At 32.4% G+C, this 23,899-nt stretch overlaps 2 protein-coding genes across 2 annotated transcripts; one reads left to right on the top strand and one right to left on the bottom strand.

The window, feature by feature from the left end:
- Positions 1-3,693: 3,693 nt before the first annotated feature.
- LOC138935979 (uncharacterized) lies at positions 3,694-4,919 on the bottom strand. Its single transcript, XM_070300987.1, has 3 exons — positions 4,884-4,919; positions 4,325-4,392; positions 3,694-4,159 (listed from the first exon to the last, which is right to left on the bottom strand). The coding sequence occupies exons 1-3, from the start codon at positions 4,917-4,919 to the stop codon at positions 3,694-3,696; spliced, it is 570 nt and encodes a 189-aa protein (XP_070157088.1).
- A 7,567-nt stretch (positions 4,920-12,486) lies between these two features.
- Positions 12,487-16,583, top strand: LOC138936433 (uncharacterized). Its single transcript, XM_070301855.1, has 4 exons — positions 12,487-12,498; positions 14,004-14,053; positions 15,039-15,344; positions 15,797-16,583. The coding sequence occupies exons 1-4, from the start codon at positions 12,487-12,489 to the stop codon at positions 16,581-16,583; spliced, it is 1,155 nt and encodes a 384-aa protein (XP_070157956.1).
- Positions 16,584-23,899: the final 7,316 nt, after the last annotated feature.

A 23,899-nucleotide genomic window follows, 5' to 3' on the forward strand; every position in this document is an offset into this window, starting at 1 on the left:
TAACCTAACCTAACCTAACCTAACCTAACCTAACCTAACCTAACCTAACCTAACCTAACCTAACCTAACCTAACCTAACCTAACCTAACCTAACCTAACCTAACCTAACCTAACCTAACCTAACCTAACCTAACCTAACCTAACCTAACCTAACCTAACCTAACCTAACCTAACCTAACCTAACCTAACCTAACCTAACCTAACCTAACCTAACCTAACCTAACCTAACCTAACCTAACCTAACCTAACCTAACCTAACCTAACCTAACCTAACCTAACCTAACCTAACCTAACCTAACCTAACCTAACCTAACCTAACCTAACCTAACCTAACCTAACCTAACCTAACCTAACCTAACCTAACCTAACCTAACCTAACCTAACCTAACCTAACCTAACCTAACCTAACCTAACCTAACCTAACCTAACCTAACCTAACCTAACCTAACCTAACCTAACCTAACCTAACCTAACCTAACCTAACCTAACCTAACCTAACCTAACCTAACCTAACCTAACCTAACCTAACCTAACCTAACCTAACCTAACCTAACCTAACCTAACCTAACCTAACCTAACCTAACCTAACCTAACCTAACCTAACCTAACCTAACCTAACCTAACCTAACCTAACCTAACCTAACCTAACCTAACCTAACCTAACCTAACCTAACCTAACCTAACCTAACCTAACCTAACCTAACCTAACCTAACCTAACCTAACCTAACCTAACCTAACCTAACCTAACCTAACCTAACCTAACCTAACCTAACCTAACCTAACCTAACCTAACCTAACCTAACCTAACCTAACCTAACCTAACCTAACCTAACCTAACCTAACCTAACCTAACCTAACCTAACCTAACCTAACCTAACCTAACCTAACCTAACCTAACCTAACCTAACCTAACCTAACCTAACCTAACCTAACCTAACCTAACCTAACCTAACCTAACCTAACCTAACCTAACCTAACCTAACCTAACCTAACCTAACCTAACCTAACCTAACCTAACCTAACCTAACCTAACCTAACCTAACCTAACCTAACCTAACCTAACCTAACCTAACCTAACCTAACCTAACCTAACCTAACCTAACCTAACCTAACCTAACCTAACCTAACCTAACCTAACCTAACCTAACCTAACCTAACCTAACCTAACCTAACCTAACCTAACCTAACCTAACCTAACCTAACCTAACCTAACCTAACCTAACCTAACCTAACCTAACCTAACCTAACCTAACCTAACCTAACCTAACCTAACCTAACCTAACCTAACCTAACCTAACCTAACCTAACCTAACCTAACCTAACCTAACCTAACCTAACCTAACCTAACCTAACCTAACCTAACCTAACCTAACCTAACCTAACCTAACCTAACCTAACCTAACCTAACCTAACCTAACCTAACCTAACCTAACCTAACCTAACCTAACCTAACCTAACCTAACCTAACCTAACCTAACCTAACCTAACCTAACCTAACCTAACCTAACCTAACCTAACCTAACCTAACCTAACCTAACCTAACCTAACCTAACCTAACCTAACCTAACCTAACCTAACCTAACCTAACCTAACCTAACCTAACCTAACCTAACCTAACCTAACCTAACCTAACCTAACCTAACCTAACCTAACCTAACCTAACCTAACCTAACCTAACCTAACCTAACCTAACCTAACCTCAGCCTAACCTCAGCCTAACCTCAGCCTAACCTCAGCCTAACCTCAGCCTAACCTCAGCCTAACCTCAGCCTAACCTCAGCCTAACCTCAGCCTAACCTCAGCCTAACCTCAGCCTAACCTCAGCCTAACCTCAGCCTAACCTCAGCCTAACCTCAGCCTAACCTCAGCCTAACCTCAGCCTAACCTCAGCCTAACCTCAGCCTAACCTCAGCCTAACCTCAGCCTAACCTCAGCCTAACCTCAGCCTAACCTCAGCCTAACCTCAGCCTAACCTCAGCCTAACCTCAGCCTAACCTCAGCCTAACCTCAGCCTAACCTCAGCCTAACCTCAGCCTAACCTCAGCCTAACCTCAGCCTAACCTCAGCCTAACCTCAGCCTAACCTCAGCCTAACCTCAGCCTAACCTCAGCCTAACCTCAGCCTAACCTCAGCCTAACCTCAGCCTAACCTCAGCCTAACCTCAGCCTAACCTCAGCCTAACCTCAGCCTAACCTCAGCCTAACCTCAGCCTAACCTCAGCCTAACCTCAGCCTAACCTCAGCCTAACCTCAGCCTAACCTCAGCCTAACCTCAGCCTAACCTCAGCCTAACCTCAGCCTAACCTCACCCGTCTTCACCCGATCAGACCAGACCAAACATACAATACGTAGCGTAACGTACACACACGCGTACATAACTTAAAAAAAAAAAAAAAAAAAAAAAAAAAAAAAAAATGCATTTTCGTTTCAATAAACCAGGAAATGCTTTGTCCTGAAAATTAAAAATTAAAATCAGATTATTCGGCAATTTTTTTTTTTTTTTTTTTTTTTTTTTTTTTTTTTACGGTAATAAAGATATTACATATGTATATAATCGAGTATTTATATTTTCGTATTTTCTAAATGTATGAATTTAGAGATAAGATTTATATAGATTATTTTCTGTTGTATTTTTTTTTTTTTTTTTTTTTTACATTATATAAATTGTTATAAAAGATAAATCGCCGCCTACGCATGTTGAAAGCCCTTAACGAACTGCGAGAAACAGGTGAAACACATTATTGACTAAGTATCCTTAAGTGTGTATACCTATCTCGTAAATGTAAACAAACACTTTTTCCACATCTGCTCTACACAAATATAATGTAAACAAGTTTTATTTTTCTTTATTTGATATAAGATACTTTATTTTTCTTTATTTGGTATAAGATATAGAAAGAATTAGTTATACGTATTTAATTTTTAAAATATTTTTGGAATATAAGATTTGCGCAATCAGGTACATATGCGATTAATTAAAATGAAAAATACGCGCCATAAAAACATATATAATTTATTTATTATGTTTAACAAAAAAAAACACTATAGATATAAAAACGATATTATAATAACATAATACAAAGATAACACAAGAAGTAATGATATTATAATATGTACAAATTATGCTGAAAGGATGTGTCGAAGATTTAACGAGAGTGACTCAGACTAGAGATATAAAAGAAGAAAAAATATTTGGATTTTTTTTTTTTTTTTTAAATCGGAAGCTTAATCAGCACTCAACGAAATTCCCGATTTTACATTATCATGAATACTTGCATTGTAAAAACATGAAATCAAATCATTACCGATACATGCAAGAATATCAAGCCTAAAAACGTATTAATTCCACGAAGTATTTTTCACGAATGTTAACTTTCCGCTCAAAGATTTGAAATTTCATTTCAAATCTTCTCATTGAAATGAAAGTGCGTCGCAAATACATCATAAATGTACAGTGTACGTTATAACGCCATTTTACATTATCGTTAACCTTATGTATCGATAATCAGGGGACATATCACTCTATATGTAACAGATTCGATATACAGCTCGTTATGTTATCAGGGAGATAACGAGCATATGTAGAACATTCCGTAAATTTCAAAGGATTATCATATCGATTACGTCAAATATAATTTTAGTTTTTTTTTTTTTTTTTTTTTTCAAAAGTAACAATAATATGAAAGAATCCTCTTAACGACTTGACCAGCCTTCATGACCTCCGCCTCCGAATCCACCGCCACCTCCGAAATCGTGACCGCCACCTCCTAAATCTTGTCCGATGCTTCCGATGCTACCGCTGAAATCGTGTCCTCCGCCGAAATCGTGGCCACCACCTCCAAAACCGCCGCCGCCGCCACCGCCTTCGTGACCTCCGCCGAAATCGTGGCCACCACCCCCGAAACCGCCGCCGCCGCCGCCGCCGCCACCACCTTCGTGACCTCCGCCGAAATCGTAGCCACCACCTCCGAAACCGCCGCCGCCGCCGCCACCGCCGCCTCCGCCTTCGTGACCCCCGAGCTCATTTGGATGACCCACAGTATATCCGAGTACTTCGTACTTGTCTTCTCCGCCACCGCCATGGTGTATGTGCTTCGTAATTGTATGCGTGTGCTTGATGGTCTTGATATGGTATGGTACGTGAATTATCACGTGCTTACTATAAATAGTAGGGAAAATATTGAAGATTCTAATTGTTCGAGAAGATATAGAAACTACGTGATTAGTTTACTCTTTACTCGTTGCGCGATGAAAGATTGTATATTTTTATTCATTCTATTTTTTGAGATTATTTTCACTGATATGAAGCTTAATTAATACTTACTGTCCGCCACCGTGTCCACCGGCATTGGTCAAATTAATTAGTGAAACGAGAACTAAGAGAAGATTCAACTGAAAATAATAAAGATCGTTAATAAAGCTATATACATTTAATCCATCCGTATTACTATTGACAAAAAAAAAAAAAAAAAAAAAACAGTCGTTTACAACGATCGATTGCAACAGTATGCAATGAAAATTATAGTATCTAGTGTCAAATAATATAACAATATTATAATAAAATATCTTGTATATCACGAGTAACCATAATTAGAAAATTTTCAGTTTGTATTAACAAAAAAAAAATGTTAAAACTGTTACATTTCATAAAAACATATTTTAAAATTTTTCCCAAATATGTATAATTTAGATATTGTTCAAAAATTAATTTATCTAAGATTTCTACTTTCGATATAGTCTCAATAGCATTTCTTTGATTCTATCAACATCGCAAGTTGCGAAACGAATAATCCAAATATCATTATTTTCTTTGATCAAGCGTGAAAATAAAATTACACGTCGCGTCCAATCGTAAATGCACTATAATCTATCGGAAATCTTACCAAGAGATACGGTACCATCTCGCGTTGTCTTCCCATTGTTCCGAAATAGAACCAAAGGGGAGAGAAGGATGTCACTTCCGCAGGGCTATAAAGAAGAAAAAACGGCGAGGACGAAAAGAACTGCGATGAGTAATCCAACGGGGAAACGAATCGTTCGCGTCCGCACAGTTTCAATCTGACGACTACCGTGAATACGCGTGCCGCTTTTATACACCTACGTGATAGTAGCTATGGATAAGAGAATGAAAGGGAGTCTTTTGCCACTTGCCACATGGTGCTCGTGAAAGGAGTCGCTTAATGGCCGCAAAGTCGGTGGCAAAAAGAGTCACCGCACCGCGGAAGGGAGAGCGTTAACGCGCCTTCCTCCCCCGCCGCTCGCTTCCTTTATGCACTTCCTCTCTTTCGATTAGATCCAGATTGTTCCTCCTCTTAATGAAAGACATACGTCCGGTGAACGGCCAAGATCAAGATCAACAATTATACCACGCGAATCGACAGGCTATACCATTAGTTTATTCATTTCAATAATACTTCGCGCCTTCGCACGAAAACAGGAAGAATCGCACGGCGTGTTCTTCCTGTTGACTTGAAATTGAAAAATTTGCATTTATATTATAGTTTTATCTTTTATTACTTTTATTAAAATCAATTTCTATTATATTAATTTTATCGTGAGACAAACGATCGAAGGAGATACGAGGAATCTAAATATCGTATTTATAATATAAGGAATATTAAATATTATATATTTGAATAATTTTAATATATGAAAATTCGGAGATATAATATATTTTTTATTTAAAGATAATTTACATATTTAAATTATCTAATAATTCTAATAATGATATTAAGTGAGAAAATTAATGAATTTAGAGAACCGAGGTGTGGTAATTAGAAATTAAATAATAAAAAAATTTGCGCTCTAATTATTGTATTTCGGCTCTTATTTGCCAATTTCTTCATTTACAGTTAGTATCGTTATTATTCTGAGCATATCTTTATTATTAATTCTAATAATTTTTGAATAATTCATTATTAAAATATTTAAATTATCGAATATTCGAGTATATTTAGAGATAATTAAGAAGTGAGAATTTCCATGTTCATAATGTAAAATCACGATGAAAAAATCAAGAATTATAATATCGAATGCTGATATGTTATTTGACAGTGCTTTTCTCCCTTTCCTTCTACTTCTGTATTTGAAATATAATAAATTTAAAATTTAAACGTTACTTTGACGTGGCTAATATTTATGAAGAGATAGATAAGATAGTACTCTGTTTATATGTCTGCTTCACTATGTTCTACTTGAAAGTTCAGTAATTGCTGCCATCTATCAACAAGCTGCTAACGAACACAACATTTATAACATGCATTATAATCATATACCAGAATTACATTTATCCCAATTTTTATATCAAAGTTACAATATTTTGTATCTCATACTTTATCCTTGAGAAAAAAATAGCGTTGTGTATTAGAACATATGATTTATGGCATAGAAATTTTAAAAATACAAGAGCGATTATTCTCGATAGCTATCACATAATAATTAAATAATTAATAAATAATTTAGATCAATAAATGTCATAAAACATGATTTATGATATGAAGGCGAGCATTTTTGTGTGCGAAACAGTTTTACATAGAGGAAATGTAACTGTATAGATTATTATCTCCATATATAATAATATTAATAATATTAATAATTTCACATCGAAAACCGAGTAATTAACTTGGATATGCTAAATTAAATATGATATATGAAATGTATCAGCGAAAGTTTTATATACAATATATGTTTTTAACATGAGCTTAATAAAAAATGCATTTTTAAATACATTTTTTCTCTTTCAATTTGTCAAATGAGAAATTAATTTTTCGCTCACTCTTGAATAATGCATAGTGCTCCAAAATTATTAATATTTTCTAGACAGATATCCTTTTTTAAGTCTGTCTCATTATTTAGAAAACGAGTTATCAAATGTTGAGTGCTATAGAATTTTTTTAAAATTATTAAATCTCCAAAAGTATAAATAGATAATAAAATTTTGTTTTTTAGACAATTTGGAATACTTTTTAACAGAATATATATGAGATTAAAATAATAATATTTAATTGCACAGATTTAAAATTTACAAAAATGACAAATCATATATTTATTAAAGGAATGGTAGCGTTAATATAAATGAAGGATATAAATCGAATTTTAGATTGTAAAGTCGCTTATTCTGTTTTATTCTTAGTAGCTTCTCTCCTGAATGCTAGGAAGTATTTAGATCCAATCACGGACTTTCTCTGGGGAACGCGGTTTCTTAATTTACTTTTTCACATTGTGTTCTCGCATTTTTATTAAATTGCTTCAAGAAATTGTCACAATGGCTTGTGGCAATGGAAAGAAATCTTCCTCAGCATACAATTATGTGTTACGAGAAGTATATCATTATTTTATAGTACATATGTATTTTGGCATAAGATGTGAATTTTAAATTATATTATAATGAAAAGTAGGAAGCAAATATTATAGAGTTCTAAAATACAGGATTAGAATTACAAAATTTTATTTCTTCAAATATGTGCAAGTTCCCTATATTGTTATTAAAATTGAAAACAGTAAATTATAAAATTAAAAATAATCATAAAGTTAAAAAAAAAATAAATAAATAAATATAATTCATATAAAAAATCTTAAACTCATAAAAACGTATTGTTAAAATATAGATGGTAAGAAGATATATTGTTAGAATACATGTGTATATATGCGAAAATCGCTATCGAAAATGTGCACTGTCTGATCATCGATAGATTGCGGAAGCGAGAGGAATTCGTTTCCCCTTCCTGAAGGAGCGATGCCGATAACGCGTAGACACAGAAACTACGAGGCGATGACCGGGTAGAACCGTTCACTTTCCGAGATTTGCACGAAACCTTCGAAAACGCGCTCGAGAGAAAGGGAAACTGATCCTGGCGTCGCGTCTCTGTCTCGTAAAAGAGTACAAATTATACGCCACACCGGTACTCAAGCGAAAACAAAAACGAATAACATATACGCAGTCTTATCCTTTTCCTTACCACGACTCTCTCGCGAGACCGTGACAGTGAATTCTCTATTGAAGGAATCCAACCCGGCCAGGGTCGCGGTGAATGTATATGGAGGGGTATGTATAGGAGGTATTACGTTTCCAGTCCATCAACAGCGTCCTGGGAAAATGCGAGACCTAAAATGTTTAGACGAATATATCGAATGGTGCCATTCGGAGTTGGATTGATTTCACCAAAGCATAGCATTGTATTATCTTTGATCGCAACTCAAGATAAAAGCAATTAAGAAGAAATGGAAAATCAATTAAAAATTGGTAAAGATAATTTCTTTTAACAGTGAAACTAGTACTGAATGTTTCAGTAATTATTCCTATAATTTTTGTATGAAATCATAATTATTGTCATAATTATCATAATTATTATATGTATATTATCATAATTATTATCATAAGACAATGATACAAAATATTGGAAATTGTCATTTTAATCGTTTGTATGATTCATTGAAAAATATTCAGCATTGTGAAATTAAATTTATTGTAAAATACATTTAATTGTAAAATCAGTTTTTGCCATATATTCTTGTATAACAATAACTCTGGATTCTTTTATAACGTATTCATTCGTCATGAAAATGCTAGACAATTTTTTTATACTTCTACACGCAAGAGTATAGTTATAATATTAATAATAAAAAACATTTGTTTAATAGAGTTTCAATGCGAGGTGATTAAAACATCACATTAAGGGAAAATATAAAGCCTAAAGTATACGATGTTTCGGATCATATACTCTCTCTTCATAGAGTATAGAGCATTTTACACGACCTCGTAATAGACCAATTTATCGATCGTTGTTTGCTGTAATTTTCTGCTTTAAAGTTTTGAAGACGGAAGATATTACGATTTTCTTATTCCGCAGTGAAATTTTTTCCGGCATATTAGATTTTATTCCGCCATTTATGTGAATTTTGATAGATTTTCTGTTCAATATATGTAATAGCGATTACTGATTATACAATATATCTTAGAAAATATTTCTTCTCCAGTCTATTTAAAGAAATTTATAGAATGTATATCAAAACCGTAAAAATTATCATAAAATTATCGGCGGATATATTTTTGTCCAAAGATAGCAAAAAGAATTCATTTAAGTATGATGAAAAGAAATTTTATACAGGGTGTCCCATTTTTAAAAAACGCACCTGGATAATATTCTTCAACGAAGCGTTTTCAGCAAAAAAATGTTTTAGACAAAAGTTGTATGGTTCAGAGAGGGACACATGATGGAAATATAAACTTGATCTTCAGCCAAGTCAATGTGATTGATATTTTCTTAAATGGAACCCCTCATTTTTATTGCATATTCTTGTAACTTATCTCGAGAGCTTTTCAAAATAGTATAATAAATTATTTTTTCATTAAGTACTTTTTGAGTTATTTTATATTTTAATCTGTATATTTTATTTTGATATAAAAAATAAAATATTTCATAAAATACTTAGTTTTCGATCATTTTACCGTAATACTTTTATGTAGAGAATAATGAGACACATCAATTAGTATAAAAAAAATAATTGTTTTTAAGAAAAAGTATGTAATTATTTATAATATATTTTTTTAAACGATTATTTGTTTTTTTCTTTACACTAATTGATTTAAGATATAAAATAATTCAAAAAGTAATTAATGAAAGAATACTTTATTATAATGTCTTGAGAAAACACTCGAGATAAGCTACAAGAATATGCAATAAAAAATGGGGGGGTTTCATTTAAGAAAACATCGATCACATTGACTTGGTCTTGAAAAGGTCACTCAAGATCAAGTCCATATTTTCATCATGTGTCCCCTTCTGAACCATACAACTTTTGTCTAAAACATTTTTGCTGAAAATGCTTCGTTGAAGAATTATCGAGGTGCGTTTTTTCAAAATAGGACAACCCTGTATATGCATAAAAATATAAAAATTTTATATATGTGTAAAAGATTATAATAAAAGATTATATATAAAAAAAGACCGTAATAAAAATACTTAAATACTCTATATCGACAAAAAAAAGTTGAAAGTATTTTGTACTCATATTTAAGAGATTGCAACGTTTCTAAGGAGTATGAAAAATGTAAGTCTTTAGATAATTACCAAATCGTTTAGTCGAAAGCGTGACTAAGAGCGGCTAAAAAAATAGCAAGCTATACATGGCTATTAATTTTCAAGCCCGCAAACGCACTGACTCGTAGAACTGTTGTGTATGAAGAATTGTAGTCACGAAATGTTGCACTTAATTGTAATCTCTCTCAACAATGTTGTATCTATTACGCAAAAATTCACACCATGCGTTATTCTGAAATTATTAGTGTTTGCGTTGTAACTAATTTTTGCGGAAATCCTTCTTGAGGAACCTGAGCCAAAGAATTTCCGCAAGTATTTATTACTACATCTTTCGCGTTTTCTCTTGCACCTTCTTTTAATGATTTTTCAGCAAATTTATTACAAGTTTAATCTGAACAAATTTGACTGTACTACGTATCTTTTTTTAGATTCGATAAAATATGCATATCTCATGTAGTGGTAAAAAATTGTTAATATTTTTAATTTATTATTTTTAAAGTAGAATTAAAATTCTCGTGTCATAATTAAGATAGAGATAGTACGCTGTTAAGGAACAGGATGCTATCTTTGTCCGTTGAAAAAGGCATGAGGTTAGAAACTCGACCTTGAATTCGATGCAAGAAAGTATATCGCGTGAATGAGCTAATTGACGCCATCGTCGGTATCCTGGTGGCGCGCCGAGAAAGAACTTGTACAATATATGTGGACCGTAACGGCAACAATATGAAAACGCGCGAAATATTTTTCTCAGTGAAATTTTTATGTCAAAATGATAAAAAAATATAGCGATAGAATTACGAGAATCGTTGTTATCGGGAGAGAAAATATCATTATGTATCCGTGATCTCATCTTTTTTCGAGATAGTTTGCGAAGAGACAGTTTGTGCCAAAGATAATCGCAAATTAATTTTAACTTTCGATCGCGTTCACAATTTGCAATTAAATCGTAATGATCTTCCCCTTCGTTCGTTGTTTGATATCATTCCGTGAGTAATTAGTCAGAAGAAAGTTTACTTATATATCGTATTATCGTATCAAGAGCTGATGATACAACTATTTACTATCAATAATACATAAAAGTTTTAATAAGTACTTTCTTCCTTCTTCACGACTTACTTAGATTGCTTATATAACATATAGTATTTTTACTTATATATACATATATTATATATGAACAACACGAATTTATTAAAATTTGTATCCGTATTATAAATATTATAATTTTATTATACAAAAGTTCATTTTATTTCAGTGTGAGGAAAAACGAAGGAATCGGATATGAAATCAAGCGGATCAATCGCAAGTATCTGCGGGAAATGTAGAACACTTTCCGTGCGATCGTATTGCCGGAGCACTTACATTCTCTTGTTATTCGCATTTTGGAAAGCAAACGTTGGGTGTGGCTTATAGATGCGTCAATACATTCTCGCGCGTTCGCGTAGGATAGTGACTAATAATAAGGAATAATTTAATTTGACCCAAGATTTGATTAATCCAGATTATTTTAGTTATCTTGCTGTATACATTCAACTTGATACATAATAATATGTAATTTTTACATAATTAATTAATAAGTATTAATTATAAAATTTATAATTTAATTTATCAGTTAAAATTAATTTATTGATGTATTTATTAATATTAATATATTTCTTAATTAAAATTAATACATTGGCCTTTATCAAAATTAATACGTTGTCCTTTATTTCGCACACATGCCTCCTTCTTCGTGCATTATTTTTTATTTCCTTTTTATTTCCTTTTCATTCAACTATGTAGTGATTAATTAATATAAAGGAAAGCTATCTGCTTTCTGTCGCCATAGCTGTTGGCTAACTTTCGTTGGATAGACTCATCCCGTCCAGCGTACACCATCTTTCTAATAGGTGTTTTGTATTCATTTCGAGAGAAAGAAAGAGAGAGAGACTTGATATGATAACGCCGCAAGATGCACCTGTCGGACCGGACTCTCAGGTCATCACTAGATCAGGAGAATACCGTGGCAATCGCGACTACACCCTTGTCTGTCTCACGAGGAAGAAAGCGTCGATTTCTCCCTGGGCAAAAATCTGCGACATGGCTTGCTTGGCCAGCCGGGCTTTAGCGGAGAGGAGACCGCGGAGACTGTCCGTTTTCCATTTCCATCTAGCGCGATCGGCGGAGCCGGTGCCGATGCACGCATTTTCACGGTGGGAGACGATCGCGCGGACGCTCGAGTCTATGCTCTTTTTATCTTGTATAAAAGAGAAGAGGCGTAGCGCGGGTAGCCGCAATACTATCTGGATCGTCCGCGGTGACGAACACGTCAAATCTCGGACCTGGGGCATCTTGATTCGGTTAAGACAGGTGCGGCGAGCTTCTTGGCAATCCGTATTCCATCCGCGACCGCGAAGCGGATAGAAGGGAATATCATATCAAGCGGCACGAGATTAATCCAAGGACCAGTATGCAATACTCGGTGAGTCCTAAAGTCTCTTACAAACTTTATGATTTAAAAGATTCACCATCGCTTTCCTCGGCATCGAGTTTTTTTTTTTTTTTCATAATTTTAGCTGATAAAAGGAGTTGGATAAACATCCAAAAAGAAAATTTTTTGAAATTAGATTATATGATATGGTAACATTTGTAAAGATAAATACATATATATAAAGAATAGATCTATGGAAATTATATTTATTTTTATTTGTTTATCTATTTTATGTGTTATTAATAAGATTAATAATTAGTAATAATAATTATTTAATTTATTTAATAATAATTTATCGGGCCTATATTTATTCAGAATAATGCATAATAGCGTGTTCAAAAGAAAAATTGATTTTTGGATAATAATTTAAATTAAATAAATAATTAATTAATAATTTTCTAGATAGATTAGTTTATATGCCTTTATGAAAATACACTTATTACATTTTATAATTATCGTGTATAAAGAAAAAAAACAAAACAAAGAAGTAGAAATTTATCTTGTAAAGTACTATCTAGTCTGCTAATTTAACCAACAAAATCACGTATAAATCGGAATAACGTATATTATACATTTCGTCGTTTTCAGATAAATTTTATATTTTTTATAGATAACCGTTATTTATACGCAATAATTCTGAATTTTACTTTGTTCATTTCTCAGTTTTTAATATATGCAAACAAGAATTATTTTATATATGTCTATAAGAATTAATACTTAAAATATATTGTTACTAATTCTGTTTTTATATTATTATTACACTATTGACAAATTTCATTCAATTATTTATTTATTTATTACAAAATTAGAAGCGTGAAATACGATACTCATTAACAAATAAATCGAAAGATATAATGTATAATTTGTTTTAATGTATATTTTGAATATTAATTCCTATAGACACAGACAGAGAGACAGAGAGAGAGAGACAGACAGAGAGAGAAAGAGAGAGACAGAGAGACAGAGAGAGAGAGAGAGAGAGAGAGAGAGAGAGAGAGAGAGAGAGAGAGAGAGAGAGTAATAATTTTTATTTGCATATATTCAAAAATAAGAAGCGGACAGAATATAACTCTGAATTATTGCATATAAATGATGATTATTTATAAAAAGCAGAAAATTTTTCGAGTTTTCAATTTAAATGGACTTTTAAGAATTGCAAAACTTATTGTTAGAAAAATTTGATTCTGCGATATTTATAGATTTTCATTGTGTAAAAATTTTAATCACGGTTATCAGTAAAACTGCAATAGAAGGATAAGGCCGACGAGTTTCAAGCTCTGCTCGGTTTTGATTTAATTCCACCATATACTAATGATAATTGCAGCGTAACGGGATTGCGTGTCTCGGTGTGCGTAACTCTCGCAGATGAAATTGCACACGCGGCTAAACATTTCTACGCATGTGAAAGTCTGTCAACTCGATAGGCAATCCGTGTACTTCGTCGTTCACGCTTGTTACCATTAAAACATGTATTAATCAGCAATTAATGTTTGCAGGTCCTCTGCATTCTGCTGCTGGCGATCAGCGAGCCCCTTCTCATTCACGCGTGAGTACCCATGTTGTACTTACTTAAGGCTACGTGTGAGTACATTAGTCTAGCACTGAAACGGTGGAAAGTTGATGATTATTTAAATCCTTATATAAAAAACGTTGTAAATTTAATAAAAAGTAGATTTTATGTGTTACAAGACTGTGGAAAGCTCGTAATTAGCTTATAATCAATACTTTTATAGAATCGAGACAATTTGTAAATACAAACCATTTTTGTAATTGTTTTTCGTAATATTAATTAAAAATTTATCAACATACATTTTATCGATGACAAAGTATCTAGTCACAATGATCAGTTCTAATGATTAATTTTAATTAGAAGAATAACAAAAAATCATAAGTAATAGAACCAAACAATAATGTTAAATAATGTAATGTGCAAAGAATCGCTTGTAAAATTGAAAAACAAGACTTTTCTTTCACTCGTTTATGACATCTACGATGGCTTTTTTCCCTTAAGCAACAGGATCTTTAAAGAAGAACACGAATCTGGATCATCTAGTTTTTGCAAAAATTTAAAATGTGTGAAAGTACGATCATTCCTTGCAACTCTTCAATAACTTTCGATTGCGAGAAATTTTATTTACAGGAATAGCCGTACCTATATTTTTCGAATTAATTTTAATTTTAATAGAAAGTGGAAATGTGCCATAGAAATGTAGATAGTGTATCAAAAATAATAATAACGAACGCTAGTCTTGAACTTTTTTGCACAATGAGCTTATATTTGTGTACATATATTTTATATATAATTAATATTTTATATATATACGCATTTATATATATATATATATATATATATATATAGTGTATATCTCAAAATTTTTTTATAACAATATTATTTTTAATAAGATTTTATTCTTTATATGCGATTTAACTCTGAAATAATTTTTTGGGAAATTTATTTTTCACATTTAGTAATTAAAATCTGTGGTATATGTACTGGGAGATTTAACCGTTTATTTCTCTTCTGATTTCAGAAAAGTGCTATTAGTCGTGCCCGTTCAGAAGACACGACGAAGTCCAGCTCCATGGCGACAACATTATAAAAAATCATCTAACGGGGATAACGATTCTCGTTACGCGCATTACGGTAATCGTTACTACAGCAAAAAACCTTTCCGCCGACCATATCCCTCGGGAAGCGATGACTTTGATCACGGTTACGAAGCTGAGAATCACGTGTATATACCGTCCGGCAAAGGCATCAGTCAAAGCATGTCTTTTGGCAAACCATACATTCCGTATAATGTCAAGGGCGGTAATTTACCTTTTGAGCATGAGAGGTAATCTTCTTTTCTTAATGACTTATATTTTAATTTAGTTATCTCTATATATCTCTTTTTCTAATTTTATTCTTTTTTCTTCTAACATAATGTCAGAGTGTAATAAGAGCATCTTTTTTTTCTCAGAACTGATATATTAGATTTTATCTCAAAACTGGTATATTAGATTTTATAAGAATGCATTCTCTGCGCTTTTAAATTTATATAAGAAAATAAATAATCTGAAATTTACGCGAGAAAAGATTTTATAAGCAAAATTTTTATTTTCAAAAAATAAATTAACGGTTCATATATATATATATATATATATATATATATATATATATATATATATATTGTATATGATGCGTCTATACTTAAAAAGATCAATTTGTATCTGGTAATCGATCGACCGATGCTATCTATCTTAATTTTCAAATTTCCCTAACACGCTTTCTTTCTTTTTCCATCAGATATACCGGTGCATACACGCGTCAACCGAGTTATTCGCCGACCGGTATCACGTCGGTAGGTCAGGAATATGCGGCGTCGGCTTCGGCACATTCCTATAGTCCACACATAGACTCATTTTACTCCGACATGGATGGTGCCGCCAGAGGCGGTGGATTGCATGACAGTTTAAAGGACAGCGCGAATAAGTACTACAACGTTCGTTCCATCGAAAAGGATCTCAGTCTGAGGAACCAGCAAGCCCTCAGTAGCATCGTAGAGAAAAATTCAATGACGAAGGGCACCGAGATGTTCAAGGATATTCCTTCGACCGCTTACACCCACGTGGCCACCTCTGCTGCTAATACGCAAGGTGCCATCGTATTGCCAGCCGGTATACCGTCAGCCACCATCGCCGGTAACAAGAACGGCATCGTGCTCCGGGACACCGTATCCCTGGACGAGTATCAGAAGAAGCTGGAGGAGCTCACCAAGACCTGGCCGAGCATATTATCCGATGCGATGCCCAGCTTCACGGCGGCCACCGCAATCCCGACGCATCATCAGCAGCTGCAGGCCGGCTACCCGACCGCCGGTCTGTCAGGTCCCGCGGGCTTCGGCGGACCAACAAATTGGTTCTCCAGCTTCGTTCAGCCAAAGCAAGGCTACGCGGTACGCGAGGATCATGGAGACTCCACGACCTATGACTTTAGAACGATGCCGATTCACAGCGCGTATCAACAGCTGCCGTTCGGCGCGAACACGGGTCTGCCGATTGGCGCGGGTATCACGCCGAGTCTTCACGGATAAACACGGATTCTACGCCATAGGGATTTGGAAATCGATATAATTTTGAGTTCATTTTTTTTCTCTAGATTCTCTAGATGATGAAATCTACCTTATATGTCATAAATGTACAAATGTCATTTTCGCGCGCCTCTCATCAGACGTCAAGAAACTTGAACTTGGTGAAATTATATTGGTTCCAGGAGAATTTCAATCCCTGCTCAATACGTATAAATACGTAGGTATAAATACGTAATTTTGAATCTTGCTAGGGGTTTTCTAATTGAAATCCTGTTTAGAGGATCCTGATGTCTTCAGAGATTAATTGTGGTCCAATCTTTCATGTTTTTTTTATTTGCATCGAGATATACGTGATCGATCGATCGATTAATACCGCGAATTGATCAAAAAGAAATTTCTATTCTAAAGCTTTTCCATCTCTGTTCAGAGAATATTTCGTATATTATGTAAAATAGAAATTGATAACGATAACGAAATCAAATAATCATCAAATTATTAAGTGTGAAAAAGTAATCGATGATCTATTACAATAATATTTTCTAATATTTCAGATTTTGTTTTCTGTTACAATAATATTTTCTAATCATTCAAATTCTGTTTTCTCTATTTTTAAAGTAAAATAAAAATGTGATGTGTTTCATTTGCTAAATATTATAGATGTCTAAAACAAGTTTTGTCGATTAGTTTGTCTATATGATATAATATATATTCTGGATTATTTATATCATCATATTTATAATACTATTTAAGGAGTTGATATAATAATATCAATTTACAACTTTTTACAGTTATTTAATGTCGACAGTTTGAAAGTTAGAATAAATAATAGTTTTTTTAAATATTTTTAATAAATGCCAATCTTCAATTAATTATGGGATATGCGATTAAAAAGATGTCTTGCATAAAAGTGGATGACATGGAGTATTGTTATAATTTCAAATATCTAAGATTTATGTACGTAATAGTATGATGATATATTCATCCCGAAGATTGCATGAAGAGATTAGAACTATTTCAGAGGCTCATACACAAAACAGGTTTATTATTCTTATAAAAGTTATTGATGCATATTTTATATAGGTATATACATAAATATCAATTATAAAACCAAGTCTTTAAAGATGTAAATAATGAAAAAAAATTATGAAAAAAATGATCAGTTTATATCGTTAAAGTATTTTAGTGCGATAAGGTTTTTACATGTTTTGTGTTGTATGCTAGTTAAAGATATTTTAATTATTTCAGAAAACGGAATAATCTTTAAATTATTTGTATGCATAAATTTGACTTGCTCTCTGTTAGGTAAAAGACGAGGAATATCCGTTCTGATATATCATTATAATATATATCGAGTATATATCTTATAATTTAAGTATGAAATATTATACACAAATATATTTGCAATGTTTAAAAAGATATATATGTGACGTATAATAAGTAAGCTTGTACATTTAAGTAATAATCGTTCTCAGAGAATTTTTATCTTTCCTGGATGAAATTTAATAAATAAGTTATACGATAAAATGGTTATTGCAATTTAATTATTCTGTAATTATTCAAATATAAATATAACACTTATTACATGAAGAAATCATTAAATAAAAAATCGGTTAAATGATTACATATTGCGATAATAAAAATCGGCAGAAACAATATCTTCTTTTAATTACCATCAATTTGATATTAAAAAGCACAATTTTCTTCGATAACGAATTATCGCCCCAATAATTTATCGTAATGTTTTTTTGTTTTTTTTTTGTGTAAAAATAACAACCGAAAAAATGCTTACGGGTAATCAATAAACGGGTTCACGACGGCTATTAAATCTGACTAGACGGAAATCGTGTACTGTTTCTACGGTCGAGCGGTCATGCAGGCGACTGTAAAAAAAATCAGTCGACTTGTCCGACAGTCGAAGAGAGTGCTAGGAGATTACAGTCACCCGCGAAGATCGCATCCTCTTTCGTTCTAGTTACTTTCACTGGAAGACCGATGACCGGTTGAACGTTTGAAAGTCGAGAAAGCAACGTCCTTAGCAACGAGACGCGATGGTCTCGTGTATACGATGTGTAGATGCCGCTCACGACTGTGTAATCCGCAAAAGAAGGGCATTGATTGAAGAAGAGAGAAAGTGAAAGAATCTTGTGGGAAAGGGCTTAAAGGAGGAACGACAATCAATGTCAACGATGAATGAAACAAATGGGTTTTTTATGACTTAATTGTTTGCTTAAGAATACGGTTTTTTATAATGTTCGCGTATTGTTACCGATATGATTACCAAATTTCGCGTGTACATCGATCAAAAAACTTTATTAACAATATATGATATCAAGAATCGAGTGATGGATTATTTTTTGTAGTTTTAAATTTTGTTATCAAATTAATTTGGAAATTTTGATATAAAAGTTTCTAATTTGTTTCGGATTCTTTCAGATTAACTGTTTGATATTTCTAAAAATATAGATTGTTAAAATTTTTTTCGGGAAGAAAGTTTATACGCGAATACTTTTTATCGCGTCAAAAAAATTACAGTTTAGGTATCTGATAATAAAAAAAAAATTAATCGATAAATTATAGCAAGATTTTTTTGAGGGGAAACGCTGAGAAAGGATGTAGTAGATGTTCACTTGAAGGCTTTTGAATATGTTACGTTTAATTATACCGTACGGCGGCGAAGCGTATAATACCGACCGCCGAAAGATTGATCTTGATCTTGACTGTAATGTAAGGTCGTTCGCTGCACCTTCGCTATGGTTTCTCGGAAGCAGGTGAAAGGAACGAGCGTCGTCGATCGGCTCGAATTGCCGAAGAACCGTACAGCTGTGCATCAATTGATGCATGCAAAAGGAGGCTTGCGATGCAGATAGAATCGTGTAATGTATGTAATATTTACGAGAGTATAAGCTTAGATGTAACAAGCAACATTTTGCGATGCGTTAATGGCAAACCTCGCGTCTGTACGGATGTAACGACAATGTAAGGGCACGAATTTATTAGCGAATATGTTTATTTCAATCGGACATAGGTGAGACATACATAATCATCGATTCTTATAAACGAAGAGAGTGATGTTTGATTATTGGTCGCATGACAATTCATTACTTTTTATGCATTACAATATCTTAATTATTTTTACACATTTCTATACATAAATTAGAATTTCAGATATGGATATTACGCGCGACTCCTGAATCTTGATATCATCAGAAACGAAAAAACTTTTCGCAATTACTTTGGTTCGCTCTACAAAGTCTATCTAATTAAAATGGTAGCTTCATTAAAATAAGAGAGAAAGAGAGAGAGAGAGAGAGAGAGAGAGAGAGAGAGAGAGAGAGAGAGAGAGAGAGAGAGAGAGAGAGAGAGAGCGGAGTTGAACGTGCTCTCGTTAGAAAAATTTCATGTCAGTTTCACAAAAGTATACATTTCGCGCATTAAACTGTCAAGTGATATAACGGAGATTACCGTGTCAATGCTAGACTGCTACGGGAATCAAGGCCAACATAGGCATTTTGCCGCAAAAGGAAGTCCGCATCGAGCGGCTGTTCCGTTGCGGAATTTATACTGTACAGGCTAAAACACACATGATAAAGGAAAAGAGTGAAAGGATAAGAAGCGGCACACACTATGTAGACCCCGGAGAGCCTTTCACGATTATCCGCCCCACGCGCTTTCGTCTCTTCCCGCTCTCCTCGCTCGCTCTCACCCTTTTATTTTCACTCACTCTCCCTTTCCTTGCGCCCTATCCTCCTATCTGCCTGCCACTCGTGTGTTCCTGACTACTTTCTATTTTGTTACTCGACGATATGTCTATGCGCGCGAGAAACGGTACATGTGTATGTGTGTACGAAATCCATTAATGTCCTATATATATAGAATAGGCAGATATACGCGGATGTAGAATCGCGTCACGGATTAAATAAAGTATCGCAGATCTTCTCATCTATAAATTTTTTTCCAGCGAAAATATCAATAAATATAATTATTGATTGTATTTGTTCTCAATGTTTAAGGCTGACTCTTAATAATCTGTGAATTGAAAACAAATTAATTATATAAAATAACATTTTATTACTTTTTTATTAAGATATTGTATCTATCAATTATATCTATCAAAAAATTTCTAACTTTGTGTTAAAATATAATATTTTTGTAAATATTTGTTTAAAATATCCTTAAAATTAATTAATTCAATAATATTATATTATTTATGGTAACATCAGATTAATATGCATTAAATATCTGCATAGTTTATCTTCAAATCTGCTTGAAGACTGCTTGAAATAGATTGAAAGATAAAGTTGATCTATCTATTTATATTATTGAAAATTTATTTTAATTTTCTTAATATAGATTATAATTTAAAAATTATTAATTTTCAATATTTTTGTCAAAAAAATCAACTTAATAACTAAATTAATAAAAAAAATTTCAGAGACAATATAGATTAATAACCTATATTTCTAAGACACTGTATAGAGAATCATTGACATGATTGAAAAGTATGCGGCAAATCGTCATTCAGTGCTTTCACATGGTTGCATCGACAAAGATTTCCCAGCGATTAAATCTAGCGAATTACTCAAGTGCTTGCTCTTTTTATTGTTTTACGTACGTGTGATTGTAATGGAATCTCTAAATTCGTATACACATATACCAGTAAGAAGCCATTCAGCTGCAATAAAATATAATGATTTGAGAAAGTAGAAGGTTGTATGTATTAGATCGAGATTCGTTGCTTTCATTGTTTTCACAAACTCTTACTAATCAATTTTTCGCGAATTCTTTTTTCAATGCATATTTTAGATCTAATTAATTGTTGATAGAGGAAAGTAGTTTTTTGAGAGATAGAGAGATTGTGATACTGATCATATAAATTTAAAAATTCATTGTTTACGTAAAATAAAATTCGATATTATTTTGCTTTTATAAAACTTAACTTTTATAACTAAATATAAAAATATCTTTGCAGAATATTTTATTATTTAATTGCCACTGAAGAAAGAGATACTTTTTTATGTTTATATTTATTTATCACGGATTACACATACGCAAAAATAATTAAACATTTTTTTTTTAAATGCAAGTTTCGAAATTTATTTGTGTAAAAATTATCAATTATGACTTTAACTTATTTCAGGTATTGATTTTGTAATATATTGCTAACATACAGAAAAGATATAAACTTTTTTCAATCAAAACAGACGTTTCAATTATCTCGTCCTACGAATTCGATCAAGAGAGAGAAGTTAAACATGTAAAGAAAGCTGTCTTGCGTTGCAAGAGAGGAATTTATATGAGAAAGGTGAGAGTAATGTAACGAATTTTTACAACTACTACTACTATATGGATATTTTATATAGAAAAATATTATTTATTCATTTCGCTATAATTCTTTAACCAGTGTAAGTTTCTAAACGAAATGTAACATTTATGTCATAAAAATCAAATTATAAGAAAATTTACAATAAACTTGACAAATACCATATACATAATGTTTCAATATTGCTGCACTTTCTTTCCGATATAAAACTTCCAATACACAAAATAAATAAACTCAACAATTATAAAACGATATTATTATTTATTTTAGGAAAATTATTTAATTCATCGATTTCATTCCTTTTTTTTTTTTTTGTTCTATTTAAATTATATCAACTTGTATTTTACATACTACGACATCATAAACATATATATTTGACATGCGTCATGAATATAATACTTGTCGTTCCTTTTACTCACAACATTTCTCACCTGAGACAATATTCCGTTAGAATTCTGCTAATTAGCGAGATTTATACGTTCATTAAATGAATTGTTCTTGTTTCGACTCTTTACACAATGTACTTTTCAGTAAGAAGACTTTTTCTTTTGAAGATCATGCATTTTTGATCAAAGAGATCAGAAATAATTAAGGATTTTTTAAATTAAAGAATAAAATTAAATAATTTGATGAAAATAATTAGTTAAATAAATTTTATATAAATTTCATAGGAATTTGTAAATCATTATACAAATCTGCCACATCACAACCCAAAAACAGCAGATTTGATAAAATTATAATAAATATGTCATATTGTGTCGTATACGAGTTTCAATTACATCAGAATATGCATTGCTTTCAGATCTACGATGTTTTTGCGTTATTTATTTATTATTCGTATGATCAAATCTATTTGTGCTAAATATCCGCAATCGATTATAACCCGTTTGATAGATTTAATCAACGGATTGCGATTAATCTCTCGCGCATATAACATTCTTCATGCATATTAACGCGTGCTAAGTAAGTATTACCATCGAATTAAATCATATCAGTGCCTGTATTAATATGGTTATATTAATACGTATATAAGCACAAATTATATTATTATAGATTAGAAATACTTTGCGAAGAAAAAGGGGTTTTTTTTTTTTTTTTTTTTTTTACAATGAAATTCTTAACATCACGAATTATGTATAATGTAAAAAAATATTACAGAATTATATTTTTATTTTTTATGTAATTTATATACTCTTTTATTATTTAAAATAACATTAATACACACACACACACACACACATATAAATATGTCTTGTCAAAGATATTAATGGGGATTGTTACGTATGATGATTATAAATTTGCGAATAAAGATCGATATATATTTTAAGCGATATATATTTTATATGTAATAAATGTATGTAAAATAGTATTTTCATATATGGCGTTATAAACGTACGTTTCTTTTATATTGGAAATATTGAAGCGGAAACCTCAAGAGTTATATCTTGCTGACGATATTTTCTAGTTCATTTTATTGTGGAAATCGGGGAAAATGTAGTATAATCGATAATAGCAATAATAATGCTGATATTTAGGTTTATTTATATTCGCGTATATGACGTGCTGTAAATTAAACCAACCTGTTAATACAATGCGCATATCACCGCTGCATATGTAGAATATCAATCCACGCACTGAGTTATCTTTAATAAAGACGTCAATTGATCTATTAATATCAAGATTTGTTAAAATAAAATTAAATTAATGAAAGAGAAAATCTATTCTCTTCTTATTGTTAATAATAACCTGTTTATTTTTAAAATTTTGTAGAATTTTCGTAGAAGTTTCGTTGATTGCAAAATATGCCCTTATCACCGAAAATATAGCTGGCAGCTATCAGGTTGCGATGTCAAATATCGATACGTATATCGTCTATATGCGTCGGCAGGATCGAGAAAGAAAGCTCAGACGCAAATTTCTCTAGGGTAAGAGCTGTGTGTGGGTCATGGCTATTCCCGTTCATGAGAAACGCGTTACATGCATCTACAATATACGTACA

Source organism: Polyergus mexicanus, unplaced genomic scaffold (assembly GCF_030449975.1).
Source record: "Polyergus mexicanus isolate NDT 795.1 unplaced genomic scaffold, iyPolMexi1.0 SCAF_9, whole genome shotgun sequence".
Classification (NCBI taxonomy): Eukaryota; Metazoa; Arthropoda; class Insecta; order Hymenoptera; family Formicidae; genus Polyergus; species Polyergus mexicanus.